General features: G+C 46.1%; 1 protein-coding gene, 1 long non-coding RNA gene and 1 pseudogene across 2 annotated transcripts in view; all 3 read right to left on the reverse strand.

The window, feature by feature from the left end:
* Positions 1–330: 330 nt before the first annotated feature.
* Positions 331–2,806, reverse strand: LOC142899681 (uncharacterized; annotated as a pseudogene).
* Positions 2,807–3,686: 880 nt separating this feature from the next.
* LOC142899708 (uncharacterized) overlaps positions 3,687–23,272 on the reverse strand; it is a 272,243-nt gene continuing 252,657 nt past the window's right edge. Inside the window, exon 2 of the long non-coding RNA XR_012928801.1 lies at positions 3,687–5,008. This is a non-coding gene — a long non-coding RNA (uncharacterized LOC142899708). The remainder of the gene's footprint in view (positions 5,009–23,272) is intronic.
* slc36a1 (solute carrier family 36 member 1) overlaps positions 3,687–23,272 on the reverse strand; it is a 29,306-nt gene continuing 9,720 nt past the window's right edge. Inside the window, exons 8-12 of the mRNA XM_076043427.1 lie at positions 22,499–22,726; positions 19,252–19,350; positions 18,968–19,134; positions 16,966–17,135; positions 3,687–5,346 (exon numbers count right to left, since the gene is read on the reverse strand). Of these exons, the coding sequence (XP_075899542.1) occupies positions 5,075–5,346; positions 16,966–17,135; positions 18,968–19,134; positions 19,252–19,350; positions 22,499–22,726 (936 nt within the window). The 3' untranslated portion in view covers positions 3,687–5,074. The remainder of the gene's footprint in view (positions 5,347–16,965; positions 17,136–18,967; positions 19,135–19,251; positions 19,351–22,498; positions 22,727–23,272) is intronic.

Raw genomic sequence — 23,272 nt, forward strand, 5'->3', positions numbered from 1 at the left:
TCAGCCCTGACTTGTACTGTTTAATTGTCATAATAACTCAAGAGATCACAACAACAACAACATTGCGCTTACTCAGATGTAGCGACAAAATAATTTGTTTGAACTGCACTTCATTAGGTTTGAATTTGCTCATCAAATATTGAATTGGCCAATCAAGTGTGTGTATGTATGCACAGTATATCTATATATGTGAACACATATATAGATATATACATACATATATATATATATATACACACTTTCTTTAAAGAAACATCTCATGGATGCACCGGGACAGCATCATCAGTGATGTGATTCCTGGGCTCATCGGGTATTTCGGGTCTTGCAACATCAGATACCCTCCCACCAGGCGATGCGGCCTGTTGTTTTCGGTGGACCTGCCCGGGGTCTCTCTCCTGCTTTGATGAAGGGGATTGCCTTCTTCAGAGCGCAATGTTGTTTGCAGCTGTTGATGGCTGAGGCTATAGTCTCTGCCACTGCCTTGAGCACCTGATCATGACGGTAGCGACCATCGGCCAGGGCCTTTGAGCAGCTGCTGAGGAGATGTTCTAAGGAGCCTCTTCCGGAGCAAAGGGGGCATGAAGGTGTCTCACTCTTTCCCCACACATGGAGGTTTGCTGGGCTGGGGAGGCCATCGTACACTGCCTGCACCAGGAACCGGACGCGATGGAAGTCTGCCTGCATGATGTTAGACCAGGTGACTTTACGCTGCAACGTGCCCTCCCACCTAGTCCATGCTCCCTGCTGCTGGAGTCCCACTGCTCTGCCCACTCGCTCTTCTTCCAGGCCTGCTCAGACCTCTTCCTTGAGTAGCTGGTGTCTGTCTCTGCCCTGGGCCTGGCTGACTTGGGTCTTTGGAAAGTATCCCAAGCCTGCTCTTCCGATCGCCACGACCCCCACCAGTGCCTTTTGCCTTAGGTGGGACTCTGCCACCTCCACTGCCTTGGCTGCCTTCCACTTCCTTCCTGTCCTCACCTCGATCCCAGCTGATGAGACCTTGCAGTCTTTGGAATCCCTGTACTGTAGGGCTTCTCTTGTACGTGCCACCTTAAATTCTTCAGTAAGCCCACTGAACGGTAGCTGCAAGGTGTTGCTTGACCCATACAGGGCAGCGCTGTTGAGACGGCGAGGGAGACCCAGCCATCTCTGCAGAAAGCTGCTGATCTTCCTTTCAAGCGATTCCACAGTTGTTATTGGGATTGCATACACAAGGAGAGTCCACAAGACTCTGGGCAAGATGGAATGCTGATAGATCCAAGCTTTGAATCTGCCAGGCAGACCGGACTTGTCCACCTTTGTGGGCCACCCTCCTAGCTCTTCGGTAGACTTCTGGATGGCAGCAGAGTCTTTCAAGGTAGCGTCAAAGAGCTTCCCCAAGCTCTTGACGGGTTGCTCCGTGATGGATGGGATTGCCATTCCTGAGATTGAAAACCAGAATTTGTCCACCACCTTCCCCCTCTTCAGTACCATGGACCTTGACTTGGAGGGCTTGAAACTCATCCTCGCCCATGTCATGAGTCTCTCCAATCCCTACAAGATCCACCTACTCCCTGGGACTGATGTTGTGGTGATGGTGAGGTTGTCCATATAGGCTCTTATAGGGGGCTGTCGAACACCTGATTTAGATAGAGGCCCTCTGCACTCTGCTTCCACGGCCTTAACCACCATGTTCATCGCCAGAGCAAAAAGGATAACAGAGATAGTACAGCCTGTTATTATTCCCTTCTCAAGGCGATGCCAGTCTGACGTGACGGATCCAGAAGAGACCCTGAGCCTGAAGTTATTGTAATAATCCAGGATCAAGTCCTTGATCTTGCTAGGAACATGATGGAGGTGTAGTGCTAGCTCAACTACCTTGTGTGGGATGGACCCGTAGGCATTAGTCAAGTCCAACCACAACACAGCCAAGTCGCCTCTGTTCTCATGGGCCTCTGATGAGTTGAGTGACAATGCCAGTGTGCTCTAGACAGCCGGGAGCTCCAGGAATCCCACCCTTCTGCACTGAAGTGTCGATGTAATCGTTCTTCAGGAGAAACTCGGTCAGCCTTCGAGAGACGATGCTGAAAAACACCTTCCCTTCCACACTCAGAAGCGAGATTGTCTGAAACTGATTGATATTTTTCGAGTCCTCCTCCTTGGGGATCCAAACTCCCTCTGCGCACCTCCACTGATCGGCAACTCTTCCTCCCCGCCAGATCGCTTTCAAGATCTTCCACAGGTGCTTGAGAAGCCCTGTGCAGCGCTTGTAGGCAAGGTAAGGTACTCCGCTGGGACCAGGGGAAGAAGCTGAGCGGGTTGCCTGGATGACCTCTTCAACCTCCTTCAGACTAGGCTATTTCTGCTTGAACTTTGCTGTTGGTGGGGCAGGGTTGATGAGTGCTTTGTTGGGTCCAAAGTCTTGTTCCCTCATTGGGTCGCTCATGGTGTTCTGAAGGAAGCGATCCACTTCCTCTCTTGGGCACTCAAGCTGGCCGCTTTGCTTGTCCCCGAGCAGCTGTTTTGCGAACCGGAAGTGATTGGTAATGAAGGCCGCTTGCTTCCTTGCTCTCTCTCTTCCCCGCCTCCTGTGCCACTCCGCTCTGCGGAGGGATGTCAGCTTCTTCCGCAGGATGTTATGCAGCTCTAAAAAAGGCCCCTTGTCCTCCTCAGCAGCTCTCTTGAACTGTTTCTTGAGGGTCCGAAGCTCAAGGCGCAGTTGATGTATTTGAGTGGCCCTGCGGTTCATGGTGTAGGCGGTGGTCTCCTTGTTACCCTTCTCGATGTATCCAAATCTTTCTGAGCCATAGCTGACAATGATGGTGCTCATTGCTTGGGGTCTGCTGTCAACATCTCCCTTGACTGTGGCTTGGATGATTTTGGACACATCCTCGTCAAACTGTAGCCAGTCACTCCGTCTGCTTGCTGGGGGCCATTTAATCCGCTGCTATGGAACTACTCTGCAAGGATTGGGAGACTCCTGTGCGTGGAGGGACTTGGATCTGTGGGGTGCCTCCTGTCCGGGCTCCCCCTGCGTCTCACCAGGTCCAAGACCTGTGCGTTGCACCTTGCTCTTTAGCCCCAAACATTTCATTCTGGCCTGGTGGATTTTTAGGCCCCGCTGGGTTTTGCACAGCTTGCCGCAGATTCATGTCATACTCGTAGTCATTTCGTTCGCATGGGTCGTTAACGTGGAGTCTGTCCGATTGGAGATCTCATCCTCTCCCCCCCTCTCGGGATCTCCTGGGGGTATCTCTCTGTTGGACTTTCCGTAGCTAGCTTGTTTGGGTTCTTTCACGCGAAAGATACAGGCTGGGGTACTAACCCATACTGTCCTGGTTGCCGTCTTTCCGAGCTGTCAACTGTCTCTCCAGTCGTCGACCAAACTGTCCTTGATTGCCACCTAGACTTTCCTAGGAGTCACTGGCTTAGCCAGACTGTAACTTTAAATAAACATCTCATGGATGCACTGGGACAGCATCATCAGTGATACACATATATATATATATATATATATTATGTGTATATATATATATGTATATATACACATATATCTATATATCTATATCTATATCTATATGTTTATATATATATATATACATACACACATTATATATATATATATATACACACATATGTGTGTGTGTGTGAATACACACAATTTCATTTAAAAAAATGATAAAGAAAAATAAAAGACCTTCCAGACTGTATTAAAACACTTGATTTCTTTTATTCTGGTGTGAGAAATAAAGACACGACAGACAGACAGACAGACAGCTGCTGCAGGATCAAAAGTAACCAGCAACATCAATGTAGAAAACTCCTCGACTAAAGCCTTTTCAAGAAGCTTCAAGAAGCTTCAAGAAGCCTCACGCTGCTCGTGAATCCATGGGAGGAACCAGTGGAGGGGCAGGAGTTTCATCTGGTGTTGATTCATTACGTTCAAGTAACCTGTGGCCTTATTTGGGCATTGTCACCATCATCATCACCATCATCATCATCATCCTCTTAAAGTGCCCAGTGGGGAATCAATAAGAAAGTTCCATCAGATCAATTCCAAAATCAATGTATATAATAAACAGTTTTTTGTCATTAAAAACTATGTTCAACATTTTCATTGAAAATGAAAATGGACGTCGTCCTTCTGCTGCGGCTCCAGCAGGGCAGCCACAGTGAGCCAGTGGCAGGGGGGGTGGGGTGGGGTGGGGTGGGGGGTGGTTCTGATGCGGTCTGATGAAGCTCATATAGAAAAAAACCTATTATTACACACACACACACACACACACACACACACACACACACACACACACACACACACACACACACACACACACACACACACACACACACACACACACGTCTTTAAAATACCATTAAACATTTGTTTAGTCAATATCTTACAGAATAAAACAAAGACATTGAAAACAACAACAAAAAGAATTCGGAGCTCCAGACTGATGGAACAGGTTGCCACTGGGTCGTCAAGGTCACCGACCCCTGACTGGTGCACTGGCCCTGTAACCCGCAGGTTAACAGGTCGTCAGTCAACCAGGCTGAAGTTCTGGATGCATTTTTGCAGATTTTTTTTTTATTAAAGTCAAACCTTAGATTTAAAAAAAAAAAAAAAAAAAAAAATCCTTTTTCCGCAGTGAGTCGAGTTCCATCCATCGACATCTCCGTGGTGAATAAGGCCAAAAAAAGAAAAAAAAATTAAAGTGCCGGAATGTTTTTGAGTTTTTTTTTTTTTTTTAAATATTCCCCCCTCGAGTTCTCAGACTGAAGCTCTGGACCCACTGAAACGACCATGATGACGGACTTACGAAAAGCAAAAAGTGTTTTTTCTTTTTAATGGACACACGGGTCATGAGGTAGTTTTTTTCTTTTTTTCAGTCAGAAAAAAAACGTAAAATGCCTCCGAAGTGCCTCAAAAAAAGGGAAGCGAGTCTCGCCTGGGGGAAGAAAAAAAAAACAAAACAAAAAAAACAATTGTCCAGAAACAACAACAACAACAATTTTTCCTGGGTGGGCGGGGCTTCACTCGCTTGCTCGCTCGCCCACCTCCTCTCTCTCTCTCTCTCTCTCTCTCTTTCTCTCTCTCTCACTGCAGGGCGAAGGCCAGCGTCTCGTTGCGCTTGAGGGCGTTGCGGGCCACAATCTGCTCCAGTGAGACGTAGGTGCCGGCCAGGAATCCCACCAGGCCGATGGCGCTGATCAGGGCATTTTTGACGGCCACCAGCGGGGTAACACCCTCCCGGTAGAAGGTCAAGACCTCTAGGATGGGCGGGAAGATGAGTGCCAGGAAGCTGCTGCTGACCGAGCCCACCAGCGAGATGACCAGGTCCAGCTCAGGGATCAGGATGGCCAGGACGCCTGCCGGGGGAGAGGGGGACACAAGGTCATTAGAGGTCACCAAGGAAAACTGAACAGAGCAAAGAGAAGAGACACTGGACAGGAAGTCGAATGTTTGGCATTATTAAGCAAAGTTACACTTTGAATGTGTTAAAAGTAGGGCTTAATCACATTACTGTTCTCAGTTAACTCGCGATTAATCACAAATTGAATTTTCAAAAATGCAGGGCTGGCGGGGGTTAGATAGTGGGTGGAGCCTGTCCCTGGGGCAGGTCTCCTGCTCATCTGAGAGGGGGTGGGGGGGAGCCAGAGAGGAGCCACCAGGAGACGAGGAAAAGTGTACCTCGGTTTTTGACACAGTAATCATGAAGAAAAGAAAAGGAAGAAGAAGAATCAGTCGAGGAAGCGATGTTCACTGCCGTTATGGTCGTTAGCATCATTAGCGCCATTAGCGTGGTGGTTCACCTTCACGGTGGATATTAAAGGGTTCTTTGAAATCAGCAGCGATGTCGCATTAACCTGCGAGGTTGAAGCTTTGATGGGACAAGTACAGCAGGGAGTGAAACACATTAAGTATTCAAACAGAGGAGGCGGAGGAGAAGAAGGATGAGGAGAAGAAAGAGGAAGAGGAGAAGGAGAAGGAGAAGGAGAAGAAGAAGAAGAAGAAGAAGAGGAGGAGAAGGAGTAGGAAAATGAGGAGGAAGAGATGGAGGAAGAGGAGATGAAGGAAGAGACGATAGACGAGGTAGAGGATAAGGAGGAGGATGAGAAGGAGACGAAGGAAGAGAAAAGGAGAAGAGTGAAGAAGAGTAGGAGTAGGTGATGATCTGAGGGAGGAGGGTGGGAGAGGCTCATCAAGAGGCTTCAAAGGGCAACGCCCCCTGCATGCTAATCCCGCCCCCTGATATCACAGAAACAAAGAAAGAAAAAACTCTGAGCCGAGTGAGTAAGGGCCAATTCCAATTCCTCCCTTAATCCGCAAACTCAACCCTGGCCCTTAACCCTCAATCTTTGGCCCTCAATCTTGGCCCTCAAAAATAAGTGTCAGGGCTATCTTGTGACTTAGAAATGGGACACCCCTTAAGTGCAGTTACGTCTTCAGACTGTGGGGGGCGGCCTTACGCCACAGCTACGTCCAGTCTGTCAAGAAGACAACAACGACGAAGAAGAAGGAGAAAAAGAAGAAGAACACGAAAAAGAAGAAGTCCTCCGTCGCTACACAACGAGGTATACAAGTAACGTGAAGCCAGGACCGCTGGTCCGGCTGACAAACATCGTTAAGTAAAAATAATAAATGTTACGCAACAACGATGTCAATAATCCATAAAAAAAAGTCTTAAACTAAGACAATAAAATGATTTCGTAATATTTATATCTTTATTAACTAAAAAAAATACTTCCATTTGTAGCTCGCTTTCTTCATCACCATTTTTCGAAGATGTTTTGGCGAAAATACGCAATGCCTTCTGGGTAGAACCTTACTGCCAAGGGTGGTGCCGGAGAATCTCAATATTGAGGGCGATACAGCCCTTAATCTTGTCCCTCAACTTGACGTTCTGAGAATCGGGACAGCACTTGCACTATGCGGGAGCGAAGTCATCGTGCTCTGCTCTGACAGTGTTTTAAGGACGGGTGTGCTCGGACAACACGGTGTTGGCAAACCAAATGACAAGGGCCTCACCCTCTGCTTTGAACATCGGCTGGTGATCACTAACACCTTTTTCCAACTAAAGAACAAATACAAAACCTCCTGGCAACACCCGCTATAAACACTGGCATCTCTTGGATTACATCATTGACCGCCAAGCTGACAGAAAGGAGGTGCTAGTCACTACAGCCATGCGTGGAGCTGATTGCTGGACAGATCACCATCATTAACAGGACCAAACTCACCCTGGAACTCAGTCACCCACTTAAAACACCACCATGCAGGAAGCTCAACTGCGACGCACTGAAGTCCGGGTACTCGGTCAGCCAGTTTAGGGAACAGATTGCCTTGCAGCTGTCCAAGATCCCTAAAACACCAGTTGAACCTACCATCAGCTCTACCTGGAGCTCCCTACGCGCTGCCATTCACCAGGTGGCAGTAGAGTCGGTAGGGTACACCAGGTGGAGACACCAAGACTGGTTCAACGACAGTGCTACAGACATCCATAAGGATGTCATCCTTCAGGCTAAGCACCAAACACTTGCAACTCATCTCTCTAACCCCCAATCCACCTTGCTGAAGGCTCGTTTTAACACCATCCGGGCTGAATGTAAGCACACTCTCAGGGCCATGGAGAATGACTGGTGGACAAAGAAAGCTAGTGAGATACAGCATCACACAGACACCAACAACTCCCATGCCTCCTATGATGGCATCAAGTCCATCCATGGCTCACAGAGGAAAAACATAAGCCCAGTCAGATCAGCAGACGGCTCCATTCTGTAAAAGGACAAACTGCAGATCCTGGACAGATGGGCTGAGCACTTCAACACCCTACTGAATACCTCATACCCAACCCAAATGGACATACTTGACGACCTCCCATACTTGCACCCGTCAACGGCCTGGACTTCCCCCTTGCTTTGCTGAGGTACAGAAGGCCATCGCCAGCTTGAAGAACAACAAGAGCCCTGGCCTTGATGGAATCCCCGCAGAAATCCTCAAACATGGCGGATGCCTCCTCACCCACAGACTACTTCATCGGATCACTTCCATCTGGTCATTTGAAGTCATCCCACAAGATTGGAAGGATGCTAAAATCATTACAACCTTCAAGCGTAAACCCAACAGAGCAGATTGCATCAACATTAGAAGCATCTCCCTCCTGTTAGTGGCCGGGAAGGTGCTAGCACAGATCATGCTTTTCCATCTCGCATCTCATGTTACCGAAAACATCCTGCCGGAGTCTCAATGTGGCTTAAGGCATGAGCGTAGTACTGCAGACATGATCTTTGTTGCTAGACAGGTTCGTGAGAAATGCAGAGAACACTGCAGAGACCTGTACCTGGCATTTCATCGACCCATCCAAAGCCTTCGACATGGTCAACCATGAACTGCTGTGGAAAGTGTTGAGGAAGTTGGGTGTTCCACCAAAGTTCAATAGTATCCTGTGGCAGCTCCATGACAGGATGCAAGCCTGCGTGAGCATTGGGGGTCAGCAGTCCCCATTCTTCAGTGTGGATGTGGGGTCAAGCAAGGGTGTGTCCTCGCCCCGACAATCTTCAACATTCTCCTTTCCACTGTCACCTCCTTTCTCAAAAACACCTCGACCCCTCTGACAGGGTGCAGATACAGTACAGACTGGATGGCAACCTCTTCAATATCCGGCACCTCCAAGCCTTTACCAAAACTACCACTCAACATATCCTGGAGCTACAGTACGCAGATGACTGTGCTCTCCTTGCCCACTCACCTGAATCTCTACAGCATGCGCTAAATGTAGTCACTTCTATATACAGCGCCATTGGTCTGCAAATCAATATCAAGAAAACACAGATTGTTATTCAAGAATCGACTCCTCAATCCAGTGTGCCCAACTTCACCATTGACGGTCACTCCCTTGTCACAGTTCCACTCGACGCAGCATCCTATCCCCCTCCTGCAACATTGCCGATGACATACAAGCCCGCATCAGCTTGGCCTCTGCTGCCTTTGGTCAGCTAAGCTCCAGAGTCTTTGAGAACAGGAAGCTTACCACCTCCACCAAAGCAGCTGTGTACAGGGCAGTCTGCCTCTATACACTACTGTAGGCATCGGAAACCTGGACCCCCTACCAGAGGCACATGCGTTCTCTCGAGGCCTTTCACATCCGTTGTCTGCGTAGGATCCCTGGCGTGTCCTGGGAAGACAGGGTGCCCTACATCGACATCTATGACCGGTCCCACACACCTAGTATATCCGTTCTCCTTGGGCAAAAACACTATGCCGGGTCGGACATGTGATCCGTATGCCTCCCCACCGCCTCTCGCGGCAAATCCTCTATGGCCAGCTTCCAGTTGGTCAGAGATCTGCTGGTGGTCAGAAGAAGCGCTTCAAGGCCCACCTTAAAACCCTCCCGAAGAAGTGCAACATTAATCCAACAACATGCGAGTGCCTGGCTGCTGATGGCCACAGGTGGAGGTCTACCTGCCATCAGCTATTTTCAGGAGCAGGCCACAGAGGAGGAGGATACAACGTCATGCACGGAGGCACCAGCGAGCCGCACAGCGCACGTCCTCTAGTGTTGTATTCCCCTGTCCCTCATGTGGCAAAACTTGTGGATCCCACATCGGCCTGCACAGCCACATGGCTATGCACCGCCGTAACACAGCCCAATAGCCATCCATACCTTAACATTTTGGAGCAATTGCTCGATAACGATGGACTGCCATAAGCAAGTGGGTTTGTGTGTGTGTGTGTGTTTGTGTGTGTGTGTGTGGTGTTAAAAAAATGAGAGAAAAAAAGCAGGGCTGCGTGTCCGCTGCTGTTAGCTGTTAGAAATTTATCAAGAAGAAGAAGAAGAAGCACCGCGGTCGCAATAATGTTCGCTTCCTGTCGCAAAAAAATACGACAATTGAGGGAAATTACAGCTCCAAATTATACGGCTTCGGGGGGGGCACAGCGTGAGTGATAAATAATCCCAAGCGGCTGCTTGTTTAGAGCCTTGGCTCCATGAATAAATCCATATCAATCAATCCACCCTGCGCGCGCGCACACACACATACAAAAGTGTCATTTTGAAACAAGCGACGTGGATCTCTGGCTAGATGGAAGCTGCAGCACTGAGCAAATCAGGTTCCCGGGACGGGGAAAGTTCATATCAGATTATGGGAACAAACTGGTCACATTCACAGGCAGGCAGAGATAAGTGAGTGTGTGTGTGTGTGTGTGTGTGTGTGTGGGGGGGGGGGAATTGAAATTTCTGGCTTGGAATTCACCCACGGAGAAATTAAAGAATCAAAGCAGAGATAAGGGCAGGATAACGTCGGGCTGTCAGTCCGCGGCCAATCCGAAGGGACCAAGTCAATTAAAACAATTCGACCTCTCAGGAGGTCAAATCACAGTTTCCTGAAAAGGGTAAAAAAAAATAAAACAAAACAAGAGTGCGACGTAGTTTTTGGTGCCCTGAATGTTGATTTCATTGTTCGGTTGATCGCCAAGAAAGACATCACTGTAGCTCATTACAAAATGAATGAATGACTGAATGAACGATACTTGAGTTCTGCAGTCGTCCACGTGCTGAATCCCGACTGTTTGACTCGTTCAGGATCACAGGAATGAAAGGATCTGGATCAAAAGTCTGTTCAGGATCTGAAATTCCAGGCTGCTGGATCACAATGTAACTGGACCAATCAGCACACAGCTGATGAAAGTCAACCAATCACATGAGAAAAGAGAAGAAAATCCCCCCAAAAAAGAACCGTTTTCATCGACCGATCCGAAGGTCTGGGAGCACAAGAAGGGCGGCGAAGGCTCCTGATTCTGCTCCACTTCATAAAACAAAGCGGGCCAGTCAAAGTTTCAGAAGGTCACATTTGGTCACATGACATGAAACTGTAAACAAACACATATACTCTTAATGTAGTTGAATTAAAAATTGCAGTTTCCACCGGTTTTGACGTTGAAGATTCATTGCACGCACGCACACATGCGTACACACACGCGCACACACACACACACACACACACCAGTTGTTGTGATTGTGCGCCGAAGCGGAGCATCGAAATACACAAAAGTGCCTCCCTGTGGACGGCACAGAGCGCTATCTGCTGTTTGTTCAAAGAGCTGCGACTCTCAGGGTTCTATTCACACGACGGCGCTGCGACGCAACTTCAGTTTCACCACTCCAAAGCAATCGGCTGTCGGCAGGCAACCCTCCTTCTCTACCCTCTTCCTCCTCCTTATCCTCCTCTTCTTCTTCCTCCTCTTGTTCTTACTTCTCTTCCTCCTCCTCCTCTACCCCTTCCCTGTCTTCTATCTCCACCTCCTCCTCTTCTTCTTTCTCCTCTTCCATTTCCTCCTCTTCTTCCTCCTCTTGTTCTTACTCCTTTTCCTCCTCCTCCTCCTCCTCCTTCCCCTTCACCCTGTCCTCCACTTGTCCTCTTCCTCTTCCTTCTCCTCCCCCTCTTCTACCTCCTCTTCCTCGGCATTCCCGGCCATGCACTCCATGCAAATGACCTTCCAACACGCACACGACCACGCACACACATGAACACGCATGGCCGCATTCATCTTTATTAGCTCATCGACATGCTGAGCGTCGATGCTCTGCGCCGCTACGCTCGGCCGTCATCTGCATAATTCCTCGGCAGCGTTCCGATCGCCGCTAATTGAGGGAATCAAAAATCCTGCGGCTGAAGTGATAGAATAAGAGGGGCGTGACTTGAAGTTTCATTGTGAGCAAGATGGAGGTTCTCACACACACACACATTTGATGTTGACAGGAAGATTAAAAAAAAAAAAAAAAAAGGAAAAAAAAAGACCTGCAGTGTGTCGCCTACCACGGGGAGGTGGGGCTTATCAATCTAAAAATGGATGGTATCAGTTCCAAGGTGACTATCGGTGTCGAGGCAAAAATGTGTCTATTTGCCCTAAAAACCTTGTCCAAGATTTCATCATGATCACCATGATCCAATCAACTAACTGAGGGTAAAACTATTAAAATGATCCAATGATCATGACGGCTCAAGTGAAAAGTATTGATATTGGCAATACCAGCCGAGGATTTACCTAGCATCTGACCAATACCAAAGATCCTAACACACACACATACACACACCTGCAGCTGTATGAAAGTCTTCCTCATCCTCCTCCTCCTCCCCCTCCTACTTCTCTTCCTCCTCACTTCTCCCCCTCGTCCTCCCCATCTTCCTCTTACTTGTCTACTAACTCCTCAACCTCGTCCTCGTCCTCCTCCAGCTCCAACATCCACCCTCTGACTCCCTGAAGACTCCCCCCCGCCCCCTCCCCAGACATTGAAACAGTGTACAATGTCGTACGTGCGAAGTGGCCACAGGCGACACATGACTCATCCACGAGTCCAGAGGCGTGGAGCAAGGCAGAGAGTGAGGATGGAAGGAGTGAGGGAGAGGGAGATGGAGAGAGAGGATGCTGATTTCAGCCTGAGATGAGAAGTTCTTTCGGCAGCGTCGCTTTCGTCAGTGGTCATCAGTTTGATTTATTGTTTAAGATAGCATGTTTTTTTTTTTTTTTTGCGTCCATTAGTCCATCCATCCCACGAGGCCTCAATGTGAGGTGGTGAGACGTGAGGATCGACACCGGACAGACCTTGATGGAAGCTGTTCTGTTAACATCAAGCATCATCTACACAACTGACAAAGTTGCGGTCGGAAGGATTTACGAAGAGGGTTTTTTGTTCTACCCGGCCCTGTCGCGATATACTGTCCCGGTAATTATCGCAATTAACAATATAACAATGCAATATAATATGATGCACCACACAAAAAAAAAGAGAATCTTTACTACTCCAGCTTATTTATACATGCAAATGGACATTATTGAGGTGGGCAAAACTAGCATGTCCCTCATTGTATTCAGTAAAATTAATTGATTGATTGATTAGTGTGACAGGTCTGGTTTCTACTTCCACTCAAGAACTTAGGAAATTCCTCTGACGTAAAAATGTGAAGAACTTTTAAATCCAAAGCTCCCAGGAGCAGCAGCAGTTTGCCGCTTGGCTGGAGTTCTGTTCCCAGTCAAAGACTCTCTCAGTGATTCTCAGCAAAACTTCATTGCGGAGTAAATGACCGAAGCATTGAGCGGCGACTCAATATCCAGCCGAGTGTCTTCAGAGCGGACGGATCAAGTGAGGATGTGAGTCTCCGTCTGTCCGTCCGTCCGTCCCGCCTGCTGCCTGCAGATGAGACATCGATCCAGCTGTTCCCCTGCAGCAAACTCAATTACCGCTTCCGCCTCCTCCCTGTGTGTTGTTTTTATTTTCTCCCACTGAGATGTTCACAAGTCCTTGTCTCACCTTTTCACCCCCCCCCCCCCCCAAAAAAAAACAAAAAACGGCAGGCATTACAACTGTGGTCATCATCCATCCGTCATCCATCACTTCACTACAGAACCCACCTCAGGGTCTGAACAGATGTTGATGTCTTTGCGACGAGAATAAAATCCCCTGTTTTTTTTAAACCAAATTCACCGTTTTTAATTGGTTGGTTGGAATTGCCGGATGTGATGTGGCCTTTGTGTACATCTAAATAGTTCCAGCTGGTTTACACTAGTTGCAACTAGTCCCATCACCAACATCCATAAACCAACCACCACTGAGAATCCGAATTCAAAACCTTGTCTGCGGTTCGATAATCTGAAAACCCTGAGAAGAAGAAGAAGAACAAGAAAAAGAAAAAGAAAAAGAAAAAGAAAAAGAAATAGAAGAAGAAGAAGAAGAAGAAGAAGAAGAAGAAGAAGAAGAAGAAGAAGAAGAAGAAGAAGAAGAAGAAGAAAGACGGATGGATAGATCTGGCAATTACTTTCAGTGTTTTTCTGTTGGCTTTTTTTTCACGAGAGACACAGTGACAAAAGCTCCGTCCGGCTCAACCCCGACAGACACCAGGGGTTTTTCGAGCGGTCGTAGTGACAACAGTAACAAACTAATCGCAGCGACGATTTGGACGCACGAATATGGAGATCTGTCCGCCGATTTACATAGAAATTGATACATTTACATAGATATTGTTTTGTTTGCGCTGATTTACTTTGATGCTTTTGCAGGTGTGACATCGTCCACGTTCACCAAACCACCAACTCCACCCCCTCCGCCCCCCCACGCCCCTGTTCGCACCTCTCATGGAATTCACTCAGCCGACTACTTTTTAGCTGAGGTCACCAGAATTTTCCATCCCTGCATGCAAAACTAAGACAAAGCTGCGATAGGGCGCATTTTTTTTCTTCAAAGAGCTGCTGCTGCGGCTCTTTTATCAGGCCTCCAAATCAATTAGACTGCAGCACTAAAGCAACAGCAACACCGAGAGACACACTCAGCGTTCAGGGCTCATTTCCCAGCTGCTGGTGAATCGCATTTTTCGGGGCGAATCCTAAACTCGGGGAAAATAAGACGACACGTTTCAGCTGCTTCGCGCCGTAAACCGCTAAACAAAGTCAGCGCGTTGGAATCTAATCTCTCTAATTTAGCCGCTTGGCTCGGAGCGGCCGCAACACAATCTGATCAAGCCCAGAGAATTACAGGATCAGCAAAAAAAAAAGAAAAAAGAAAAGAGCATGCGTGCACACACACACACACACACACACACACACACACACACACACACACACACACACACACACACACACACACACACACACACACACACACACACACACACACACACACACACACACACACACACACTTGTGGAAATCCGGCTCATTTAAATGCAGTGCGGACCGTCTGTAAGAGAAGAAATAAGCTTGAGGCTGCTCTAACTCCCAGCGAGGGTGGAAGATTTTTCCACAAACACAAACGCGGCGCTTTGGAGGAGCGGCAGAAGCAGCAGGCGGGCAGTGGGCAGCGCAACCCCCCCCCCTTGCTCCCCCCCTTTCAAGCTCCTCCCCCAGGAGTATTCCCTCGTCAGCGTCCGCCAAACACAATTAGGAAAACCTCAGCAGAGACCCTGCCAGCGAGCTGCCCGTCTTCTCCCTCACACACGCACGTGCACGCGTGCACACGCACACACAGTTGTTACAGTGCACGGCTTAATATTGGTGACTCCTGACGAACTGACAAACTGACTTAATGATAATGAAAACAATAGCATTATTATTATTATTATTATTATTATTAATATTATTATTAATAATAATAATATTATTATTATTATTAATAATAATATTAATAATAATAATTAATATTATTATATTAATAATATTATGATAATAATATTATTATTATCATTATTAGATCCATCTCCAGTGATCCTCAACATGATGATGATGATGATGATGATGATGATGATGATGATGATGATGTTGATGACCTCCTCTTAGTCCCACTTTGAGGACAGCAAGAAAGATCCCACCTGGACTCGTCTTCAACTAACTGCTCAACTGGTGGAGCCTCAGGACCAGAGTTACAATCCTTTTGGATTTTTCATTTTAGTTCAGCTTTATTTCGTTTCGACTCATTTCCCCACAATTTAGTTTTAATTAGTTTTTAGCGTGGGTTTGCTGGTTTCATTAGTTTTTATATTTTCTAAAAAAGCTTTGTTTTAGTTTAGTTGTGTAGTAGTGTATTGGTTTCAGTTACAGTTTCAGTTGTTTCATACTTTGGGTTATATGTCCGGTGCAGGATTCAAAAAGGTCAGAGCGACTATTGTACCATAAAATTCAACAAAAGATGGAAGTTTTTTTAAAAAAAATTAAGGGTGAGTTAATTATAACTGACTTTTTGACTACATCAAGGAATACATACAAAGTGCATTACCGATGAACACTGTGTGAGACACATCTGGCCAAACAAAAAAACAAAAAATTCAAAAATTACCAGCAAAGCCTTTTCCAGCTTAGCTCCAAAAAGGTTGTTCACTCTTGCAGCACCGGGCCTTTTGAAGGCTCAATAAACATGTTCACTAATACATCTTCCTGCTCGTGGTGTTCCTGTGTATTAACTGACCATCAGCTTGGTCGTCGGTGAAAGCTGTTCCAGTTGTCTCCTTCCCAGCGCTACCTAGCCGAGATGTTGCTTCCCTTTCGGAGGGCGGCGGCAGGGGAGCGGACCGACAGACGCCAGCTTGTTTAGGTACTCAAGGTAAGTAGGTAGGTAAGGTTAGCCGCTTTGTGCGAGCTTCTTACATGGAAGGTTTGTCAGGTTTTTCCCCTTTAGAAGCAAGCCACATATTTTTGTCTTTTCTTTCTCTCACAGCAAGACATTTGTTTGTTTCACTCTCCTCGTCACATTTGAAAAAGTCCCATATCGGACCTTGCTGCTGCGTGAGTCATTCGTTAAGCTACTGCTGTGAAAGAGAGGTGACGCCGCAGAACGCGAGGTGCATTTAGGTGCTGCTGCGTAAAACTAAAAATGACATTTTCCTTGGCAAATATTCATTTGACAGAGACAAAAATGAAGGGAAATATGACTTCAATTTAAGTTTGGATTAGATGGTTATCAAAACGCACAAAACAGTTTAAGTTGGTTAACGTTTTTGTCTTGTAATTTGAAATTTTTATCTATTTCAATTAACAAAATTGTTCGACTATATTATACTATATTATATATTATACTATATTATTACTATATTATATTGTAACGACTATAACCCTGCTCAGGACCCACATCTTTTTTGCCTTATCATGAAGTTACGACCCAAATTCATTCCACGAAAATAAAAACGCCAGCCCACTTTCTATCATATCTGTCATATAAATTATTGAAATTATTGAATCGTATTGCAAAACAAATGGCCAACATTTCTTTCTGTCCATTTTAAAATCCCATTAAAAGAAACAAAAGGAACATGCCCACAAAGCCTTGAACCAATCAAAACGGTTCCATGAGCCACTTTCTGGTCGCAACCCACTAGACGCTGAACTAAAGCCTTCGGTTCGTGTGTCTTGAATGGTTACAAAAACAAAAAATATATTTAAAAAAAAAAAACACAAAAAAAAACCTCACAATATATACGTATGAATATAATTTCTCTCCCACTCACAGGTGAAGATGACCATGGCGGTGCGCAGCAGCAGGTTGACGGCCGTCTCCCACCGGGGCGGCACACGGGCCACTGCCGGTGGGATGAGGATCTCCGCCGGGACGTAGAACTGCAGCGCAAAGGTGATGAAGATGCCAAAGCAGTAGAGAAGCTTCACGATCTGGTACGTCCTGGAGGGGGACGGAGGGAGGGACAAGGAAGGGATAAGTCAGAGACTACAGTTCATTGAGGAGGTGTGTGTGTGTGTGTGTGTGTGGATGTGGAGGGGGGGGACGGGGACGGGAATGATCGGTCTGCTGGAGAGCCCAGACACTGCTGGTGATTATAGTTTTCTGGAGGTTTTTCTCAGCCTTGTTGAGCAGCCAATCTGTTCCACTAATTAGCGAAGTGAGAGCAGGAGACACAGGAGGATTTTTTTTTTTTTGGGAGGAAAAAAACCCCAGAGAAAACAGCATGAAAGAAGTGATAAGCAAAACGTCTCTAATCCGAGCCTTTCGATTTTCGTCACGTTGTTATCAGTATAAAAAAAACTAATTGTGCTCAGCGGCGAAATGAAACAAGGGGAAGAGTAGGGAGGGGGGTGGGGAGGAGGTGGAAGCTTCACAACTGTTGGGATTTGATATGAGTTTTGTGTATCGACCACAAAGGTCCGAATGCCAAACAAACAGCTCCACCAGGGGGCGGTAACGAGCGGCGATATAAATTAAAATTTTTATTGACGACCACTCAGTGATCGTACCGATGATACAAAAAAATACACAGCTGACCTCTGCCGAGCGGGAAAGCTACCCCACCAGTCTCCTCAACTGTCTGCGACACATTAAAACTGCAGTTTACATAAGACGTCGAGAATGTGAGGACGAGTTATGGAACAAATCATCAAAGGTCCAGTGTGCAACATTCAGAGATTTTGAGAAATAACAGTGACATCAAGTGGTAACGATTGCAGCGCTCACCCTCCCTCTCCTGAGTTTGACAGTATATATAAGATGTATATTCTTAGATGTAAAGAAGAACCGATCTAAGGGCAGGAAAACCAAATTAATTTCACTGAACCGCGATTTTATACTTTCATTTATGTATAGTAAGATTTTACCAACATAAAAACAGTTAAGACACAGCAACTGGCAGTGTGACTGCCGTCTGCTGACAGTATTGCACAATTAATAGGGACGTCTCGACCCAAATCATCGGATCGGGATGCTGATCTAGCATATTTTATTAGATCAGGGATCGGCCGAACTGCGTTTAAGATCCCTGTCCGATCTTAAAATATCAAAAATGTTATACATTTAGAGTCCACAGTGTATAAATAATAGGCGCATTTCTGCCCTCTGCTAGTCGTCACTGCCGTGCTCCGAATGGACGTGACGTACTGAGATCCAAGGTTTCCACCCAGCCGCACGTCTCCACATTTGTTAACAAAACAACGATGTCGGCCATGTTTCCATTCCATACGAGTTGGAAGACGAATGCAGACCCGCAGCAAAGTGCAAAGTCTGCAAGCTGATGGTATCACACGGTGGCAGCAACGGAGCTTCCTATAACACAACTAATTTAATTTGGTTTCTCAAGAAACAAAAAGCAGAATACAAGGAATATAGCGCCGCTACCAGACGCTGCTTGCTAGTTTTAGAAAAGACAAGTTAGATGTGTTAGCTGTGAGCTGTTACACTGATTTAGGTTTATTTTGATTTGGTGGTTTCCTGCAAAAAGTGTCAAGCAAAGCATTGATTGATCATTGAGGTGAACGATCCAATTTATTTTGCAATGCACCAAGAAAAAGGTCTGAATCCAATGGATTCAGTTTATTCAAGGTGAGAAAAAAGATTGGATCATTAAAAAAATCGGGATCGGATCGGGACCAAAAAGACGTGATGAGGACTCCCTAACAGTAACAGCTCCTGCGTTTGCCCTGCTGTCTCCTAACAAGTTCTAGTTATCTCGGACACTGCCTCGGATCAGAGTTGCCCGGGTAGGGGATCATCTGCGAGGGTCTCACCAGCAGTTGGGCAGGTTGAGGGTGATGCTGCCGCCGATGGTGGCGCCGAAGCACATGTATCCGATGGTGCCCAGGCTGATGTAGAGGAAGGTGACGATGCCCATCCCCAGGTAGAGCACGCAGACGAAGCTCTGCGGTCGCTGCATCTTGTTCTCCAGAGGGAGAACCTGCAGAACGCACACAGTAAGTGGAGCTGTGAGCCCAGATTGCAGAAGACAAATTCATTACAGTAAGAAAAGTAATAATAAAGATGATGATGAAGGCTGCAGCTGGTCGGGACGTACCACACCGATGCCCTCGAAGGCGAAGATGGCCGTGCCGAAGAAGAGAGGGTAGTCTTTGGGGTTGCCCACCGCCGGCAGGTTGATGGGATAAGTGATGTTCTGAAGGGGACAGGGCAAGAGTGATTAAAAAAAAAAAAAAAAAAAAAACCCACTTTATTTCTACAAGTGTAGGTGACAATAACAGCACAGATTGAAGAAATGCCCATTTCTTCTGAAAAACTCCACTGCTCCAATAGTGGAGTTTTCTTTTGTGAGCTGCTGAAACTGGTTCAACGCCTTTAACAGTCTGGCAGTGAAAATCTACAGCAGCAACCCGTTTCCCAGTTCCTCTGTGCTGCATTTACTGTGACCGTGTGTACAGCTAGGGGAGGGGGGGGGGGGAGAGTGGAAGGAGGAGGAAGATGAGGAGAGGGAGGAGGAGGAGGAGAAAGGACAAGGTGGAAGGGTGGGGAGGAGCAAGTGATAAGCGGGAGGAGGAGGAAGACAAGAAGAGGGAGAGGAGGAGAAGGATGAGGGGTGGGGAGGAGGATGAGAAGGAAAAAGATGAGGTGAGGGAGGAGGAAGAGGAGAAAGGACAAGGTGTAAGGGTGGGGAGGAGCAAGTGATGAGCGGGAGAGGTGAGTTCGGAGGAAGATGAAGAGGGGCGAGAATGAAGGAGGGAGGAGGAGGAGAAGGAGGAGGAAGAAGAGGGAGGAGAAGGAGTAGGAAAATGAGGAGGAGCAGGAGGAGAATGAGGAGGAAGAGGAAGAAGGAGAATGGATGAGAAGAAGAAGAGGAGTTCACCTCTTGCATTCGCAAACCCACAAATGAGTTTTCAGCTGCGGTGGCAGAACCTGCCTGTCGTTTCATTGCGATTGAGTCCATTTTATTTATTTATTTATTTATTTCCTTAAGCGGTGGGCAGGACGCGTCTGACTCCAAGCTAAAAAACCCAGAAATCAAACCCGGTGGACAGTAACGGAATGACACCTCAGACTAATTATTTTTCTCGTTTTAATGCTTGCAGCCTTCCGTCTCCCATAATTCCACGCTCAGATGATTCATCAGCCGCTGCCGCAGCCGCAGCAGCTGCTCACGGGGCCTCGTGTGTCTCTTAGATCTCTACATGCGGCTCCTGATGCAGGAAATTGCCTTTTTTTTCCCATCCCCACCTCTACCACCTCCTCCTCCTTAACAGGAGCAGGACTTCCATGTATCTGCGCCTGGCAGATGAGATATTCCAGCAGCAGGAAGAAGGTCATCAGGAGTTCTGTCGCTCTCACTTGTCCCTCCATCTGTAACCCCGGCGCAAGACGCGAGGCTCTCGCATCCATTCAGTGGAGTCACTTTCCTGTTTTGAGCCACTTTTTTTCTTTTTTTTTTTAGTCCTCCACAGATTCCTACCAGTCTGTACCGATCTAGGTTCTCTGAATGTCTACCCACTTTATTTCTGACTGGAAGACTGAGATAAAAACCCCACATTTCCCGATAAAACTCTCTGCTACCAGCCCTGATGTTTCCCTGTACTATTTACCAGCCAGGCAGAAAATCCACCTCCAAACTCTCTGATTCAGCTCCTCAGCTCCTCTCAAACCTCCTCCAGCTCCTGCAGCCTGTGATCCTCGAGGGTCTGAGGGTCTCCTCTCCAACCCTCACACCAGACTGCAGACCTTTTTTTTTGGGGGGGGGGGTCACAGATCTTTCTCTGTGACCGGCCCCATTCCCCATCCTCAGCAACACATTTAAAACACACCTGAAGACCCACCTGACCCACCACTGGACTCCAGCTTCTATCTAGTGTCTCAGTTATTGTCTGAGTAAGACACACTGAGGTGAAACTGAATTTATACAATGTTGAAATTGAAAGAGTTCATGAAACCAAGTTCTTGGGAGTAATAATAGACAATAAAGTTTGTTGGAAGGCTCAAATGAAACATGTAAAACCGAAATGATCCAAGTCTATTTCTATTATTTACAAAACCAGAGGCCTACAGAATAAGAACTGCCTTCATTTGCAGTACTTTTCAATTGCGATGCCTTGTATGACATACTGCGTTGAAATTTGGGGAAATGCATATGAACCGAACTTTGATCCAATATTTAAACTGCAGAAAAGAGCTATTAATATGAATTCGGATACCACGATTCTACTTTTTATAAGATCACACACATTAAAATTTCAGGACATTGTACATTCAAAAACATTAGAAATTCCGTTTTGAGTGGTCAATAAGTAAATTCCTGTTTGTATTCAAAAGATGTTGAAGCAAGGCGGAGGATTGCTAATGTTTCAAACTCACAAAGTCAGAACAAATCTCAAGTGCAGATGTGTCAGTTTCGGGTGTAAAATTATGGAATGGACTAAACGATGAACTCAAGACTTTAAAATCTAAAATTAACAAAGGTTACAATGAAATTTGATCGCATTTGATTGCGTTTTATTGTGAATTATTTAGATAATCCTATGATGGTACAGGATAGGCAAAAATAAGCCTTGGGGCTTCAGTGTATTCCTTTTTCGGTTGCTTTCTGATGAATTATTTTGTAAAAACATGATTGTAATTTTGTGTTGTTGTTTTTTTAAAACCAAAAGTATTCATTCATTCACTTGTTCATATTCATTCATAATAATAATAATAATGATAATAATAACAATAATAATAATAATAATAATAATAATAATAATAATAATAACAATAATAATAATAATAATTGTACTGCTTTTAGTTTTCTATGCACCTAATTTTTATAATGGAACAAAATCAGTGTCAAAACTTTCAAAAAATTTCAAAAAAAATGTAAAAACTCCATAAAAAGTGATTTGAATTATTTTCATTCTTGGCAAAAATGACCAAAAACTGTATTATTATTGTTATTATTATTATCATTGTTGTATAGCAGTAGTAGCAATAGGATCATACCTACGCCACCCTGACTTGTCAATCCACCCGAGTGAGGTTAATGACTCATATATGTATTATTTTTAAACTTGGGGGAGATTGGTTGCACTTCCAGCTGATGAAGGGGATGACAGAGTTGCGCTGGATTTCATCAGTTCGGACCGCAGCATTTAACGCAGCCTCCGTACTGAAGCTATATTAGGGTCCTGAAGCCCCCGCCAGGGGTGAGAAAGCCATTCTTCAAAATATCACTCGTGTACATTGTCCACTGGCATTAGGAGGCACTCTGATCAGAAACGGCTCATTAAAAAGAAAGAGACTCAGACACGGTGGACTGACAGGGTAGAGGGGAGGGCACACACACTCACCATTATTGAGTAGACGTAGATGAGGATCAGGCTGGCCGTCATAACCAGGTTGGCCACCAGGGACAGCGGTGCCAGGTACTTGAGGTTGGGCGTGAAGACCAGCAGGACGACGGCGGGCAGGAAGCAGAGCATGTAGAGGCGCGAGTCGAAGCTCGGCACCAGCACCTCCGTCTGGTTGCTCAGGCTGGCGTGGCAGTTGAAGGTCGTGGCGTTGGCCGCCTCCACCACCTGGCGGAGCAGAGAGCGACGGAGAGAGCGAGACAGACAGAGAAGCTTTGATGAAGTTTGAAGGTTCAGGACCAGATCTGGAAAATCCATTTGAAAAAAAAAAAAAAAAAGTTTTTTAAATGAAAAAAAAACCCTCGATAATAACAATAAAAAGTTTGAACTGTCAATTTTGAGCCTGAGGAGGCGCTAAAGTGGAACAACAACACCATCTAGTGGCCACAGTCGGTACTGCAGCATTAACTTCTTCAACTTTATTCAATTTTTAATGTGCACTGTGCATAACTCAACCTGAAATAAATTATGTCATTTTAATTGCCATTAAACTGCTAATGTCTGTCTTCAAGTTTGATTTAAGTTGTGAGATTTATATGGTTCATAAAACGCTCACTGCATTTTTTTTTTTACCCTTGAAGCCAGAACACTTATCTTGACATTTACTGAATGTGACTGTAAAAATTGCAGCAATAAACGTTGGCAATCATTACGATTGCATAACACGCACGCACACACAGTTTACTCTTCTGGTTTACAGAACTGGGTGTGGCT

The sequence above is a fragment of the Nelusetta ayraudi genome, unplaced genomic scaffold (genome assembly GCF_046127955.1).
Source record: "Nelusetta ayraudi isolate G7.1 ecotype Tasmania unplaced genomic scaffold, CSIRO-AGI_Nayr_v1 ptg000075l, whole genome shotgun sequence".
NCBI classification, from domain to species: Eukaryota; Metazoa; Chordata; class Actinopteri; order Tetraodontiformes; family Monacanthidae; genus Nelusetta; species Nelusetta ayraudi.